Here is a 17,253-nt window from a genome sequence, read left to right on the forward strand (position 1 = left end):
CAAGCCCCGAATCATATACTTCCCTGGGTACACAAGCACTACTTTTTTCCCTGCAAAGATGCAGGCTCTAATCTCCAAATCTATGCCGGGGTTGATGGGAGCTTGTTTTGGGACTTGTCTTCTCATCAGCTCAACATGAGTCCCACTTTGTTTGCCTGCAGGGCAAGCACCCTCCCAGGGGGCTGGCTGTGCTGGGATGCTCGGGCTGCATCCCCTGGAGTGGATGTCATTTGGGAGCTTTCATCTGGAGCTGTGTGTTACACCAGTTCCCCCTTCCCTGGGAGGAGAGCTGCATTGCTCCAGGGCAGAGCTGGGACTTTGCTCTACATTTTAGTGACTGCAGGTTAAAATCTTTTCGTTTTCTTTCCTCCCCCCTTCACTCTCGTCCTCATAAAAGACACAGGCAACTGGTTTAGAGCCTGAAATAACACCTCACAGGGGACCCATGAAGATCAGCAAGTTAATCTTTGCTCAGAGCTTCAAAAGTGCATGGCACTAGCAGTGCCCTAATCGCTGGGGCGAGGAGGACACAGAGAGGACTTGACTCTGGTGCTGGTTGCCCATCTTCTCCCATTGACCCCAGGATCAGCGGGCTCAGCCCTCTGCCTAGCCTCGTGCCCCACAGAGCCTCCCAGAGCCACAGACACCATTTTCCTTTTGCATGCCCCAGGAAAGACCATCTACCACCACAACCACCACCTCTCCATGGCGCGGGTATCCTGGCACCCCTTTCCCATAGCAGGGCTGATAACGGCGATTGGTTAGGAGTCAGGACCACGCTAGGGTGGGTGAGCATGGCTGCTGCTACCCAAACCCTCCATCTTCCCTCTGCCAGAGTCTGAACCCGTACTCAGCCCCGTATCAGGGTGAGAACAGCCCCCATTGGAGGGACAAGAGGATCCCCACTCTCCTGGCAGTGTGGCTGGGCTCAGTTTCACTATTGTCCCCCAGGAGGACAAGGAAGCTAGCTTGTCACTTCACGATAACCAGGGTATGGAGGGATGTGAAGCTCTAGGGACCTCAGCCAGACACATCAAGTGAGCTTTTCGCTGGTTTTCCCAGAGCAACCTGGCCAACATCAGCACTAGGGAGAGGCTAGGGACTGAAAAACGGGACAAGTAGAAATGGGAGGGAGCTAGGTCTGTGGCACGCTCAACCTGTCCTCTCCCCACACCTCTTGCTGCCCTACAACAGCCTTCCCCTGGAGGGCTGGGCAGTCGGGCCTCAGCTAGAGGAGGAGAAAAATACCCTGTCGTGCATCACCCGAACCTTCCTAGTAACACACAAGCCCATAGCCTGCCACCCATTCCCGTTATGAATGATATTTAATTCTCCTTTATATGTGGTTTGCCAATAAAAATCTCCATTAATAATTTACAAGCAATAAAGAGTACAGCTCCTATAAAACATGGGTTTGTTGCAAGCTTAGTGTCACTCCAGCCGCAGCGGGGCATTGGCACAAGAGCTGTGCTCCCTGTGCCCTGGGGCCAGAGGCGAGGTAGACAGGGGAAGAGGGGACCTGAAGCACGCAGTGCTGCAGGGCAGGGGAGATGGAGGTGATGGGAGAAGGGCTTCAAATGCGTGTGAGATATGGTCCTACACAGCCTGACCCCACACGGTTCCCCCATATTCCCCATCTGGCGATCTGACCACGTACCAGAGACAAGGGCACCCCAAGGTAATGGGGAACAGCCCACAGGGTGGTTTCCACCATGATGGTGGAAGATGTCTCTCCAATAAAATACAGAAAGCTCAGACTGGGGAGGCAGCACATGTTACTCCGCAGTTCTTGGTGGCCTCAAGGGGACCAGAAAGGCTACCCCTGGGGGCCTTTGCTGCCGGCATCCACTCGGGGAGGAAGGACTCGCTACCTGGAGGAGCTTGGGAAGGCAGGGACCTCTGAGAACATCTCTTGAGGACGGTAGCTGGCAGTGCCCGCTCTGCTACCCCCAGCTCAGTCATCACCCTCCTCAATCCACAGTGGGCGGGTTTGCTCCTGGAATATGCATCCCCGAACCACCTTGGGCAGCTCCTCGGCGTGGCTCCAAGCGTGGGGCTCCACGCGGGCCCAGGAGCACGGCAGAGCGTGGAGAGCCTGCTCCGCACTGCGGCACACCTTCAGCACCTCCGAGTCCCGCTGGCCTGCCTTCCCCAGCAAGCTCCTGGGGAAAACACAGGGATAAGCGTTACTCTTGGCATAGAGAGATGGGTGGCAAAAACACCCAGGAACTACCTCACACGTACACAAAGCCAATTTTCCTGCTCTTTTTCCCCTCACAGCAGCCAACCCCAACACGCACAGAGCAAGTGCTCTCACCCCAATCCTTGTCTCTCCCTCTGAACAGAGACAGGGGCTTCTCTCTCCTCCCGTCATACCCTTCATCCATGGCACTCCATCTTTTCTTACCTGAGTCCTCTAACGTTCTTCTCGGTGACCTCGACATGGATAACGATGGGGTATATTTCACTTTTAATTAGATCCCTCACACTCTGAACTCCCAGCTCTAGCAGGCAGTGTTTATTCTGGAAGGGAAATTGAATAGATTTACTGATTTAAATGGAGAAAAAATAACCCTAGCCCCTGACAGTTACATTAAATCACACCCCATACTGTGAAATATCATTGCTTTTCCAATAGTAATTCCATTAAATGTGGGATTTACGGACAGTGCCAAGAGGGAAGGGGAGAATTAAAGAGCAGGGTCACCCAATCCATCACCGCCAACCCAGCCCAAGAGACCACCGGACCCCTCGCTCAGCCACAGCCCATCTTCACATCCCCTTTGTCATCGTTGTCACCCAGAGCCCCATATTTCTCCGTCTGCCCTGAGCAGAGCTGTTGCCGCTTTGGCAAAGATGAGGAATGTGAGAGCAGGGAGATCACTTCAGTGTATGGCATTTCCCACCACCTCCCCCACGAATCCCCAGTTGCCGTTTCTTTCACCTGAGCTCAACAGAGACTCAGGGAAAAGTCCATATCTGCTGCTGCACAACCCCACAGCACCCGGACCTCAAACACCCTCCAAATTACACAGTCCCCAAGCAAGCAGCTCCTTCTCTATCACCACACCACCCTCCCTCTTCCCCCGCTCAGCTGTCCCCTCCTCTCCTCCAGTCTGAACGGGATGCCCCATCCTGGTCCTCTCTCCCCACACCAAACACCTCAGCACCTTCTCCATCTCCTCCCGGATCATGTGGATTCGCCCACTCTCCCTCCGGCCCTGGGGGGCACTTCTAGACACAGGGTGCTCCTGAGCATGGGTAGCACTGGGATCCCCTTCTGCCAGCTTCTCTGCAAGCCAAGAGGAGATATGAAATGGGAGACGTCAGCCCCTTCTCCCTTTTGCACGCACTTTCTACCTCAGATCCCACACGTTTGCTGCCACGTTGATGCTTATCGAGTTCACTGTTTATGGATTCTGGAGAGCGAGTCTAATTATACAACATTACACATTGGCATGGCTCTCCTGCAGCTTTCTGTGTACAGAACAAGCAAGATATCACAGCTGAAGACACCTTGCAGGGCAAGAGCAGTACTTGTGTTGCAGTACTGCAGCAGCCTAAGCCAGCTCGCAGCCCCGATCCCCCCTTCCCTATTGCCACACTGTCCCATCCCCTCCATAAGAGAATATGGCAGAAAAATAACAACTTTATTTTGCCAGCTAGGTTTTCTGCAGGGTTTGTGAGCTGCAAGGGCTCGTAGATGGCTCCAGTGAGCCGCAAGGCTGGGAAAGCAAGGGGAACAGAGATCTTGGTGTGGGAGAGTGGGAAGAAGATGGGGAGCAAGCTGAACCTCCTTTTGTTGCTGGCAGCCTGAGCCATCTCCCCCTGCTCAGAGGTAGAAGGACAGCACCCAGCAGCCAAGCCAACGCCAGGCAGGAGAGCAGCAGAGAGGTGACGCTGAGGCAGAGAACTGGAGGCAGAGCTGGCAGGACAGTGAGGTCCAGCATGGTTGAAGCAATGACTGCCACGTGCCCCTGGTAACTCCCACCAGAAGACGAGACAACGCACACACAGAGACCTCACTTGGGAGCCACAAGCTTTGCAGCCCAGCGTGGCTGAAGCAGGCACCGGGCTCTCCCTGCTGACCGTGCTGCCCTAGGCAGCTGCCCACGCTGCTACTGAAACATGAGCAGGGAACCTAACAAGGCTTTTAGGAGCTCCTCACCCCTAAGATAGAAATAAAGTAATGTATTTAGGAGAAGGCATGTTTGGAATTAGGTCCAGAACATGTCCCAAGCTCCAGGCTGGCTGGGCATCCTGGTGGCATAGGTACTTCCCAGGTAAAGCTGGATCCCACAAAGCCATCTGTTTCCTTTGGGGCAGCAGGCTCCTGGGGAAGCTGGGCTGGCTTCTACTAACTCTGCACTGGCTGGGGAGTTCTCCAAGGGACAATACAGCGAAGAAAAGAGAAATGGCTCGGGGCTCCAGGATCACCTTCCTTCCCTCGCAACAGGCAAAACTGACAGGGGAGAACGGAGTTTTTGCCCTCGGTGTAAAGTCCCCAGCCGCAGTAATGGGTTCGAAGCATGTCCCCATGCAATGTGAAGACGACCCTGCAGAGGGCTCAGTAGGACAGGATATATGGCCAAGTCACTCCGATAAGGAGCCCAGTGGCCAAAATTTGCAGAGCCATCCTTCTTCAACAAACCAGAGATTTTTCACTACCTCCATCACCACCCCCCAGAAAAACCATACTGACTCATTTATCGGTCTGGCAGTTGGAAAAGGGAGAACTCTAAACATGAGGAAAGGCCAGAGATGGAGAAGGGAGGAGGAAGGGGGAAAGAAAGAGTTGTCCTCTGTGAAAATTCCCTATGGGAAAAAAGCCCTTTCCCCAGCAGCCTCTGCAGCGGTGTGTCAGCCTCACACTGCTAGCAGAAGGAAGTGGACAACAGCACTAAGGCTGGATCCTCTCATTTCTGGGGAGGAAGAGCTGGTATGAAGTCAGCCTGCAGATCCCACCTCAGCCAGAGGTTTCAACTCTGGGAAGAGCCACCCAGAGCAGCAAGGCAATGCCACTGCCACCCACTCAAGGAAAGAGAGAGGATCCCCATGCACCAGGAGACCAGAAGGGAGGGCTGGCTTCCCTTGTGTGGGCCAAAAGGATAGGACACAGGTAAAAATAGGAAGGAACGCCTTGCCCAGAAAGGTGACCTGTCAACAGGTATTGTCTGGGAAGACTGAGAGACCCCCACATTTAGCCACTGAAGAGACACCTCATGTCATAACCACCTTTCCAACAGTCCCATGAGACCACATCTCATACTTCCAAGACTTAAGAGCACTTCTTCCCTGAATTGGGCTGACCAAGGCCTCCACAGAAGTGACCTCTTTGAGCAACATCTTAGCTTCCCACTGTATGGCTAAAAAGTGGCAGGAGCTAAAAGAGGAAAGCAGCCCTCGGAAGTAGGAGACTTGCATACTTTACTTCACTCAGCCACAGGCTCCTAAAACAGTCCTGGACATGTCAACCACTCATTGCTCCCTACCTGCTGGGCACACGTGGAAGTCCAGGCGAGAGGTGGGCAAGTCCAGCAGGTTCCTGATGAGCCGCGGTGCAATGCAGTTAGGTGACAGCACCACAGGACGGGGTGTCTTGACCACCACAGGGCGCACCAGGCTGTAAGGCTTCAGGTTCATGTCTGGGTCTAGAAGACCAGAATGAAGAAGAGAAAGCCAAAGGTGAGAACGTGGGAGACCAGCCTGTGACTGGCCCACAGACCATCCCATTCTTCCTGTACCATCCCCTCATCCTCACTCATGGAGGCACCTACCAACCATCCTATGTCCCAGGAGAGATCCTACCCTGGTTACAACACTCACTCATGGGCAGATACCCTGACTGTGGCCACCCTTGCCCATTTCCTGGGACTCCTTTGAGTTACACACAAGTTCATTCTCCACAAAAAGTTAGATCACCCTAAGAACCACAGAAGCAATGGAAAGCCCCAGAAAACAAGGGAAAAGGAGCAGGGGCTTTAAATATGCACAGGCTTCCCAGAATCCCATTAGCAGAGTTATAAGAGAGATCCTGGGCAGAGAGACTGAGGCATCCCAGATGCCAATGCCCCTTCAGTGCCCACAGGGGACAACTGGGTCTCCAAGGGTGATGGGGCAGGTGCAGGGGTAACAGCTCACCTGAGCAGGGGTCCAGCCACAGCTGCTGATGGGGTTGTTCTGGGCTCCTCTGCGGTTTGGATCTCACCAGGCGCAGTTGGTCCAAGGCCCGTTTCTTTAGCTGAGGAGAAAGTGAGGGCAATAAGGCTGAGAGCATAGATCATTTCACACACACACACACACGCACACACACAGAGCTGGCTGCAGAGCTGGCAAAGGGGATAGAGTACACATACAAAAAGCATGGGACCGGGTCTGCCGCCCATCAGGTTCAGTCTTCGGAGTGGGTAGGAAAGCAGCCACAGAGCAGTAACACTCCCGGGCTACATGCCCTGCTCTGCTTGCTAACCCAACTGCCACCTCTATACTAGTTGGTTTACCAACAGAGTAGGGCAGATTGCATGCTGAGGTGGTGGGGTGGCCACAGGCACACAATGGCTCTCATTGCTGGCTTCTTTGGCTTACGTTGTTTCTGTGGCCCCTCTGCTGCCCAGGCATCTGGCCCTTCTCCTGGATCTTCAAAATCTGGTGAGCCCTGAAAAGACAGAGAGGTTGCACTCAAGCAACTCTAGAGCCCCCAGGGACCGTAGCCTGCTGTGACCCTCTTCGCCAAACCCCACAGAGACCTGCTGAAGCACTGCATATCAAAGCCCTTACTCAACCTCCCAGTCTCTCAAGGGCACCCAAACACTACCACATTGGTCCCCCACACAAGGCTCGAGCAGCCCACACTATCTAGAGGCCAGTCTGCACCCCTCAGGACTCCTAGGGGATGCTCACCAGAGATAAATGGGGCAGTACCCCAGGTACCCCCGCCTTCCTCCTCACCCTGGTTACCTGCTGTAGTTGGGCACTGTCCCCTTGTCCAGGTCCCGCATGGTCAAGGGATCAACGCGGGAGCAGTACCACTCCAGCCGCCCTTTGTGCATGGTGTCTGTGACGTGGAGGATCTCCCGACACTTGACGCACAGCGCATAAGGGTCTGACAGCTCCAGGAGGGACAGGTTGGTGCGTATGTAGAACGAGTCTCCAGAAAACTTCTTCCCTTCTTCCAGGGCTTCCCGCAGAGGCTGGTATCCTGGAGCAGAAGATATAGGTCACCACAGGCGGGGACACAGGAGACAACCATCACCGATAAGATAGCCAAGTCCCCAGCACAGCTACGGATTGGGGTGGGGGGTGCAGAGGAGGCAAACAGACAGAAGGTCTGTACCTCCATCCTGTAACTCAGAGGATGCACAAGTCACACCAGACAGGGAAAGCTACCGGAGCTACGGCCAACCCCTGTGTCAGACATGGTGGCCTAGGACCAAACAGGAGAGGAGAGAGAATAACTGAGATTTACCTCCAGGGCTGGGTGGAGGGTCTGGAAAGGGAGGCAGAGAGCTCAGTCTCAAAGCAGACCCAGCTGCCAGGGCCTTACCTTCCAGGTCCAGCTGAAAGACAAGACTAGAGGGCTCATCCCAATGCAGCAGGCTCAGGTAGGCGACCTCCCGCGTGCAGTTCTCCAGGGAAAGCACCTCTTCCTTCAACGACGGCACCCTCAGCTAGAAAGGACCCAATGCTATTAGACCTAAGGGCTGGAAGAGCAGGCTCCCCCCTAGCTCCCTCACCCATCAGGGTTACACAAGAGATGTTACAGAGCGAGGCAGGCCCAGGGAAAGCTCTACCTGAGGACAAGGCATCCTCAGTCTGCCTCTGAAATACCTGCCAGCCACAACCCAGTCCAGATGCCAGGCTGCTGTGAAAGCAAATGTGTGTGCATGAATGTGTGCGGGAGCTGGTTTATTTTCAGTTACAGGTGGGATATTAATTCAGGTAGTGTAGCTGTATTTCAAGTGGTGTCAATCTTGCTAAAACAAGTGCCCTTCCCTCCCTCTGGGAGCTTTCTTCAGAGCGATTATTCTCTATAGCTTGGGAGGGTCACGAAGGCCTGAGAAATCCTGCTCCAGGACTGATTGCTTCGCAGTGGGCATGTGCGGGATGCAGGATGCAAACTGCTCTGAAATACTACAAGGTGACAGACAACTCCAGGGACATATAGCCATATTGCCGTCTTAATTGTGTGACTCCTTTTTGTTTCTCCCCTCCCACAGCTGAAGGAAGTGTTTCAGAAGGTCTCAGCATTTTTATGTGCACAGATGCCGTGAGACCTGGATGGTTGTTTGTGCCACATAAAGCTGTAGGCAGGGAGCAGTCCTGGGAAACAAGAGAAATGGAGGTGACTTCAAGCTGGGTAGAGGTCAGTTTGCACCAGGGATCATTCCACACTCCTTACATCATCCCAGGTGCCTTGCAAACCCACAAAGTGAGCCCATCCCCAGACTCACCTCAATGAGACGGCACCCTTCCCTGAGTCCTGCACCCTCGACCTGTGAGCCTGGCTTGACCCACTGGACGTAAATCCCTGTCCTGTTCCCTCCAAGGATGGAGATGTCTGCTCCGAGCCTCTTCTCCTGGGGTGAAGGGTTGCTGGGGTGACCCATGCTAGTCAGCTGTACCACCAGAGACCTGGCAAGGAGAAACGCCAAGTCCAGCAACTGAAGTTTGCTGCATTTTCTAAGAACCGGTCCCCCATGCCTTCTGTCCAGCTACAGGGGCTTTATTGTACTGAGCACTGCGGTACAGAGCTTGTGATTCACAGCCACCACCAGAGCACACACACAGAGCTTACGAACCCCCACAGCCCCTTCCATCCCACCAGCCCCAACACCGAAGCCAAACTGCGTTCCCACAGTCCTATCCCTACCTAGACAGATGGGTGTCCAGCCCAGGGCAACATCCCCACCCCTGCCATAACAAATGGGACAGCACAAAAAATTGGAGTCCTGCTAGGAAGCAAGGACTATAGGATCTTCATTCCTCTCCTCTTCCACTAGTGAGAAAGAGCCCGCAAGGGGGAAGGCAGAAAGGAAGGGTCTCCCAGTCGTGGTCCCCCAGCACCACGAAACACCCCCCCAGGCAGCTGGCTCAGAGTGCCTAGCTCAGAGAGCAGCAGTCACCTCCTGGTGACCTCCTCGTGGCTGGGAAGCGTGGACAAGCAGATCTCCGACTTCACCCTGGCGTAGGTGCTGCTGGAAGAAGAGGAGAAGGCCCCAAGCGAGGCACTAGCAAAACCACTGCCTAGGAAAGAGAGCAAGAGGGAGAGAGGGGGCACATCACCTCTCCGAGCACTGCAGGGAGCTCTCATTCTCAGGGTGGAAAGGGTCTATCACCCCCTCCTGGGCATTTTCTAGCATCTGACTGGGAAATTGAGGCTGCAGGGAGGCTTTGAATGGTCACCCTCCTGGAAAGGGTTTCCTATGTCTCCTGAGAACAAGCAAATCTTCACTCCCTTCATCAGCATTTCAGTCAGAAGGCAGCAGCAGCCAGGGCCACCTGGATGTGCCCGGAGATCAGCCACCAGCACCCACCACAGGACCTGACAGCACCAGGAGCTCCACTCCAGGAGATTTACAACCCATCACCCAGAACCAATAACACCCCAGGGCAAAGGCATTTCTCTCTTCTGCTACCTACTCCCTCAACTCCACATCAATTTCTCCATCAACGCATCTCTCCATGAATTAAACAGAGCTGATGTGAATAGCTACTTGCTCTGCAGAGGAAAAGCCAGCTTTTCCAGCTGCTGTGCCTGGCATAGCAGCGGGGGGTTGTGTGGGTCTGTAGCACCCTGCTACGGGTGCAGAGCCCTCACAGTGAATTGCACAAACCAAAGGCATGAGGGAGGGTAGTTCTCCAAGCCCCCTCCCCACAGCCACCACTTCTTTTTAGCTAAGCCCTTTGGGGAAAGCCCCCACCCTGGTACCTGTTGCATCTTCAATGCTGCTAAAGGAGCCACAGGACAAGCTGCAAAGGAGACACAAAGGTGAGCTGTGAGGCAGCAGCTTTTCCAAAGCCTGTTTGCATCCCGTTCTCAGCCCCATTCCCACAGCCTTTCCCCACTCCCCAGAAGCACCCCCTTAGCCAGCCTTCCCACTCTCAGTCCCCACTCCATGCTCCCCCCTTCCCTGCCAGCCTGGTCTCCCTGGTCCCCACAATCCCCACAGAGGAGACACAGACTCAAGCAGCCCCTGGTAATCACCTTTTGTAGGGCATGCACCTATCTTCCCGCTGCCGCCGGAGGATGGAGCCGATGCAAGGGGGGAAAGGGAAGGTGGAAAGGCGGTTGATATCCTTCTCACTGTCGGGAGTCACCTCCTTGGGCAGAGTGAAAGAGAGATGCCCGCTAACACCAACACCCAGCACCACCTCTCCCCTCCCTTTGGGCTAGGTTGCAGACAGCTCCTAGGGTACCACATGCCTCTTCAGGGATCATCCACATCCCTCCAAACACCCAAGGGCACCTTGTTTTCCCAAGGAGAGAGCACGGATGGAGACGCATGACACTGCGTCCCCAACCTTTTGCAATGTACAAGCTATGGCAGTAGTAGCAGATGAAGGGAATGTCCAACCTTATCATTATATCTCACTTTTAGCCACCGCATACCCAGAGGTGTCAGTAACCTGTGGGACTGCCCATTTTAGGGTGCTTTAGGATGAGGGTTCAAAGAGTCAAAGGAAAGAACCTGATTCCCTTAAAAACAATACGATGCTGCTACAGGATTCAAAAGAGCTAGGATTTCTCCCCCAGCATATGTAGACTAAACAGCTTTTTGGGGAGGATAACATCTTACATGAGGCTGTTGATTTCTAGGGTGTCATATGGAATGAAGAGAGTTTTGCTTCCCCCTCTCTCCCACCCAGCTCAGTGCTGCACACTTTGATGCAGCGAGGGTCGGTTTGTCAGAGACTGAGAGAACAAAGCTTTGCACCTGGGATCTGCTCCCACCTTACACACCGCCCCATGCCCAGTCTGCCACCAAGTCACAGCCCCACAATGAAGCTGCTCCAATGTCTCTGTGCCATTCTTGAGGAGGTCCCCACTGCCCTCAGCTGAGGGTCAGCCTCTCATGGTCAAGCGCTCACCATGCTCTGAATGGCCGAGTCCCCCGGGAACGGGATAGCAGAAACCCCCAGCGCATCCACAAGTCCAGTCGTAAAGCTGGAAGGGTTGTCTACAAGGCTCCAGGTGCTGCTGAGGTTGGAGCAAAGGGAGTAGGAAGAGCTGCACATCTGGGAGAGAAGGGACCCATCATCCCATTCCGTCCCCCAGAAATCAGCCCTGACCCCTCTGCCTTCTCTGTTCCCCCTTCTCTCTAGCCACCCTCACCTTGCCCAGGCTGCGGCTGCCTTGGCACCGTTGCAGCTGTGCCCCCAGTGTGCTGTTCAGCCCTTCTGCCTGGCTCAGCTTGCTTAGGAGCTCATCCCTCTCCTCCTCTAGGGCCCGCACGCGTTTGCGGTACTGGTCCTTCTCAATCAGGCTCTGGGAGTATTGTAGCTGCACCCCATCACGGCTCTTGATTGCCTGCAAGGAGCCAGGCTGAGAGTGAGAAAAGGCGGAGGATTGCACTACTAATCCCCACCTCCCACCCTGGCATGGATGGAGAAGATCCACTGGGGAAGGAGGGGGTATCCAGAGCAGAGACAAAAGCCCTGGTCCTGCTGGGAGGTGGAGAACTGGAGGGGAGAGCAATTCACCTGGTCCCGCTCTTTTTCAATCTCCTCCAGCTGCAGCAGCACTGTGTTCATACGATGCTTGTAGAGATCACAGTCCTTCTGCAGTGTCCGGTATTTCAGCTGCAGATCCTCCACCTCCTGGAGATACTGGCAACAGCGAGCAGCGAGCATTAGCCCTCCTGGAAGCGACTGCTGTGGCTTCCCAGCCCCCTCCCTCCCCTCTCTTCCAGGCCCTGCTCAGTGTGCAGGGACGGGGGCAGTGATGGATGTTCTACCTTATCCCTCAGCTCTTCGGCCCACTGCAGCTCGTTCTGCAGGGAGTTGAGTTTCTGGCAGAGATCCTGCCGGTCGTCTTGGGCTTCCTTCCAGTCATGCTCCAGGATGTCCAGCAGGATCTGCTCAGAGCCTGGCACTGGGCCCTGGCTGGGTGTCTAGGAGGTGAGAGGGTACCGTCACTGCACCACAAGCACTGAGGGAGCACCAGACCAGGGCAGTGACAGGCAGACTGGCACGACTGCCATCATCACTCCTGCATTAATCTACCGTGCACTCCAAGGCACAAATTCACACTTGTGAGCACATCCAAGAGTCACAGAGCTGCAAACATGGACCCATCACCGCCCAGACCCAGAAGAAACTGCAGCCACCACAGCCAAGCAATATGCTCAGAGGAAGGGACAGTGATTTCCCCCATCTTTCCATTCCCCATGTCACCAGCACTGGGGGTACACCAGGTCAGGAGGTGACTTGGAGCCTGCCCTGCCCCGTCAGGTACCTGCAACATGCCCTGCAGCTCCTGCAGCGATGCCGTGAGCCGCTGGTTCTCAGCCCACAGCTCGGACATGGCGTCGGGGTGGCCCCGCTCCTCCGCCTCTCGCTGGGGCGGCGCAGACGCCTGTTTCCGCAGCAGGCTGCACTCCTCCTCTAGGCTGGTCACTTTGCATTTCAGCTGGTCTACCTGCAACCCAGGGAAGATACATAGTCTGACACACACGGCCCTGCACCTCTGCTTTAGTTGGAGAGTAAAGCAGCAAGGATGCTGGGCAGAACAAGGGTCTGGAGGCGAGGAAAGCGAGGGCTGGGCAACCACACAAAGCACTATCCTAGCGCTGGGCCAAGGTTAGCACAGCTGCACACAAAAGCTTTTCCCTGCAGGGCAAAGGAGGAAGATGGACTTGCATAAGCGCATTCAGTCTCAGGATCCTCTCTTGGTGCAACAACTTTCTTGCTACCTTGGGGCATCATCCTCAGTGCAGCTGGCCTTGACCGTGGGTGGATCAGGGACCTCTGGTATGCTGCCAGGGCCAGCAGCTATAAGTCTCTCAAAGGCTTCCTGGCTCCTAGAACAGCTGAGAAACAAATGTGCAGCAGAAAAATCCACTGGAGGCTATCCAGTGTGGGGAGGTCACCTCTGGCCTGGGAAGCGTTTGAGGCTCAAGCCACTGGAGGCTGCAGGGTACCACATATGCATCATCACACCCTGGCCTGCTCTCACACTCCTCCACCAACACGTCACTGGAGACAGGGGAGGTCAGTTACTTTCAGGAGTAAGGGAGGTCCTCACAGACCTGTAACGACTGATGAGGTTGATCAGAGAACCACAGTTTCACAGCGAGGTAAGGCTTTGAGAGCAAACGGGGCAGGGGAAACCTATCAAAGCCACTGAGCACTAAAAAGCACTGCCAAAATTGCCAAGGAGGGAGTCGGGAACAGGATTACTTCTGCAAAAGACCTAGAATGACTTTCGGGGACCAGTCACTTCTGGACCCTGGAGCCAGGAGGGGAAGGCAGGCTGGGACCTGCTGGCCCACCCTGCTTCCAAGGGGATTTCTCCACCCCACAGTCACCCACAAGCGATTGGCCTCCCTGCTCAGAGGAGGCCCAGGGGAGCTGGCATTGGCGGGAATACCGGATAAAAGGTAGGGGAGGATCCCAGGGGTGGCAAAGCAGGATGAGGAATGAAAGGTAACCACGGGGCTGCTTGAGAGGTCCAGGCCCAGACTGGTGGGGGGAATGCCAGGAGGCGGCAGAGCACTGAGGAACCTGTGTTATTAATAGGCTCAAGGTAGGGCTGTCCTTGCCCAGGCAGGAAATGGGCGCGTGTTTGCTGGAGGTGAGAGCTTGGCAGCTGGAGTGCAGTGTCACGAATTCCTTCAGGTATGCGGCATGAGTCTCCCAAATGTCATGAGAGAGACGAGGAGGCGGTGGGGAGCGGCGGCGGGGGGGGATGGAGTCTGGGCCAAAACACTCCTATGTGCGGCAGGGCGGGCTGGGCAGCTCCAGGCAGCACGCACACACCCAGCACCCTGTGTGCGGGTGGCTGCACAGCCACCATCCTCACTAGAAAGAGGAAAATGCAAGCCCTTTCCCGGGGAAGGACTAAATACAAACACACAGCTTGACAGAATCAGCTGCCTGCTGCGTGCCTGTGCTGCCCGGACACAGCGCAGGTGCCCATCAGCAGAGCAGGCAGCGCAGGGCAGGGAGCACGTGCAGGAGCAGACAGGGCATCTCATGGTGCCCATGGCCAGGCTGAGAGAGATGAGAGATGCCAGGGAAGGCATCGCCCTGGCAGCTCCTCTGAGGAGTTGGTTCTGGCTCCTCTAGGTGATGTATCTCCAGCTGCCCCAGGGCAGTGGCGAGTCTCCCATGCCATGCCCATGACTTGAACGCTCTGCCTTGCTCAGGGCACGCTCCCCATCAAGCACAGGGGCACCCCAACACATATTCCGCCTGCCATCAGCTCCTTCACGCTCACGGGCCACCATGCACGGGCATCCGCGTGCATCCCTCTTGGCTGTCAGACCCCCACCACCTCCCGCTGCCGACCTCTATGCTCCCCGGGGCCGTACCACCAGCTGCAGGTCCCGGCTCCGCAGCACAGCCATGTTCTTCTCCTCACAGAGCTGCGCGTAGCGCATGGCCATCATGTAGTTCTCGTCCTTCAGCCTCAGCAGCTCCACACTGTTGGTGTCCCACTCCTCTCTCAGCCGCTGGCAACGCTCCTGCACCTTCAGGAGCTCCTGCAGCTGCTGCTCCAGCCGGGCCTGCTCTTGCTCCAGTGCCTGGTTTTTCACCTGGAGCTGGTGCTCCTTCAGCAGGTGCTCCTTCCGCTGAGCCCTCACCTTCTTCACCTCCATCATCAGGAACTGAGTTAGTCCCTCAGGGCCTTCCTCATCTAGGGGGAGACAAAGGAGAATCAAGTCCTGGCTGCTGAGACAGGGGTAACCCCAAAAAAAGCAACCCAACGCTCTGTTTTCCATCAAGGGATGCCAAGCTCTCCTGTGGGTTTGCAGCCCTTCTTGTCCCAGGCTTACAGCACCACAGTCCATCACACACGTACATATGGTCCCCTCCCTTCCAGATCCACAGCACAGAGCTGTCAGGGTTCTTCGTATACAGGTAGCATGAACTTTATACATGCACATGCACAGATTTCTGGCCCTTCCCATGCGAGCAGCAGCTGAAGGGGGGACAGAGCATCTGCCCCTACCCAGGATCATAGAGCAGCGCTGGGCTGGCTCTCTCCCTGTTAGCCGTGTGTAGTGCTCTGGGTAGTAAAACTCTAAAGACTCCAGGAAGGCTTCGTAGCCTCGCTTCCCACGGCGCCGGAGGATGTCCATCAGGTAACCTGGAAGAAGGGATAAAGAGCTGGGATGATTTCCCTGCAAACCAGGGAGAAAACAGCATAGACCAGCTTTGTGATACAAAATAGCATCTCCACCTGTTCTGCTTCCATCCACAAGAATGGGAATGGCTGGAGGTGGGAATGGGGTGGGAGCACTGCCCTCGTCTGTGTGCACCCAGGGGGAGGCCTACAGAGAATGAGAGGGAGGTCTGGCTGCTGAGCATCTCAGAGAAGAACAAAGCCAGGGTAGCACTGCAGTGGGAGGGACCAGGAGGCCACAAACCACACGCTGGGTAGCAACCACTGCGTGTCAAAACCAGGTTGTCCCCCACAAACCAGGCCCATCTAAGTGCAAGTTTGTTCCTTCTCCCACCTGTCTGGTTGCTTTTGCAAGGGAATCGGCATGAATTCAGCACCTCCTCCTCATCCTGCTCATCTATCACGCGGCACTGGCGCAGGTATGGGGTGAGCTTCGCAGGGTTCAGGGAGCGGGTCAGCTGGTGCCGTGCACTCTCAATCTTTTCCCAGATGGTGTCTTCTTCCTCCTCCTGCTCTGAGAGGCTCCAGGCTTGGAGAGAGGCATTCTCCAGGGCTGAGAGGATAAAAGGAAAGACGAGGTCTGAGGAATGATGGAGGACCACAGGGTAAAAGGCATGAGTAGGCATGGGAGAACATGAGTTGAGGTATGATCCTGCAAATGATTCGGTAGTCTTACAAATGGGACTTAGACACATCAGAAGACATTTTACATACAAATCAGCCCAGCAGGATCTTGAGTGTCCACCCAGGGCCTTAGATATGCAGGAGGCAGAAGGCAGTGGTGCATAAAGGAGTTAAGAGCGTATACAGTAGGAAGTCTAGGGCAGATGTCATCTTCATCCCTGAAGCACTCTTAAATCCCCCCAACCATCACACATCTTCCCTTTTTTCCCATCCCTGAGAACAGGAAACTGTCAGGACCAAGAGTTTTCACAGCCTGGAACATGCTCTTTCATACTGGAGTTGGAAAGGAGGGTTTCCTTGGGGATTCATTTGCCCTGTGCATGCCCCAAGCATCGGTGACCAAACTGAAGTTCTCGAGGGCACCATCTCACAGAGCACCGTGGCTACAGGTACTGGAGCCAAAGGGGAATCGCAGAAGCTTATCTTCCATGTATCTTCCACACATCCATGTGGAGTCCTGGAAATACGTAGCAACAAGGCAATCCCTCTGTCAACCAAATAAAGCAAGAGGGACCCCTTGAAGTGAATGGACTGAAAACCCTTAGAGCGGTGGTGAACCTGCTCCATTAAGTGCTACTAGCTATGATGGAGCTGCAATGTATGTGCAAGGAGCTCTCTTCCCAGCTGTGTATCAACTCAACCAGCGTTACCTATTTTCATTTGAGAAATAAAAACTGCTTCACAGGCCAGCACAAATCCTTTTAGCTGGCAAGGCAAAGCACAGCAAAGATCTTCTGAGAACTAGAAGCCATCTCTCCTCCCCAGTGTACACCATTACCTGCCACTCTGGTGCTGGCATCAAGTCCAGCTTTCCTACCCCAGCCACACAAACATCCCCGGGGGCAGTGTAGAGGTTCATGTTGCATGAAGGCAGAGAGAAGGAAATCTCCCACTCTTTTTTCTTTTCTTTGGGTTTTGGTTTTTTTTTTTTCCTTTCTTGTGGTGAGAATGATATCATGCGATTTCAGACAGCCAACTAGCACAGCAAGGAGGATGGCTGAGAGAGCTGTGCAGAAGTTAATCCTCCAAGTAGAAATATAGGAGGCTCAGAGTCTGCTGGATGCAGGATAACAGGAAAAGAGAATTGTTGAATCCACAAAAGATATTCAAGTGTCTGATTTCCAGCACCAAAGGGCTTAGGAGCCTAAATACCAATACAGATCTGGATTGTCCTAGGTTGAATAAAGAAAACAAACTGCGTTTCTTGCAGAAACTGATGTCTC

General features: G+C 54.7%; 1 protein-coding gene across 1 annotated transcript; it reads right to left on the bottom strand.

Annotated features, from left to right (window-relative positions):
• Positions 1 to 1,954: 1,954 nt before the first annotated feature.
• On the bottom strand, positions 1,955 to 15,926 carry CARD10 (caspase recruitment domain family, member 10; the record flags this gene model as incomplete). Its single annotated transcript, XM_009584591.1, has 20 exons — positions 1,955 to 2,162; positions 2,408 to 2,523; positions 3,171 to 3,292; positions 5,493 to 5,651; positions 6,142 to 6,241; positions 6,586 to 6,655; positions 6,958 to 7,198; positions 7,544 to 7,667; positions 8,451 to 8,631; positions 9,123 to 9,243; positions 9,929 to 9,969; positions 10,205 to 10,320; positions 11,089 to 11,235; positions 11,333 to 11,527; positions 11,701 to 11,826; positions 11,955 to 12,110; positions 12,455 to 12,637; positions 14,532 to 14,857; positions 15,173 to 15,310; positions 15,681 to 15,926. Coding segments are annotated over 20 exons (3,116 nt in total), but the record flags the coding sequence as incomplete, so codon positions are not given.
• Positions 15,927 to 17,253: the final 1,327 nt, after the last annotated feature.

The sequence above is a fragment of the Fulmarus glacialis genome, unplaced genomic scaffold, assembly GCF_000690835.1.
Source record: "Fulmarus glacialis isolate BGI_N327 unplaced genomic scaffold, ASM69083v1 scaffold13689, whole genome shotgun sequence".
NCBI lineage: Eukaryota > Metazoa > Chordata > Aves > Procellariiformes > Procellariidae > Fulmarus > Fulmarus glacialis.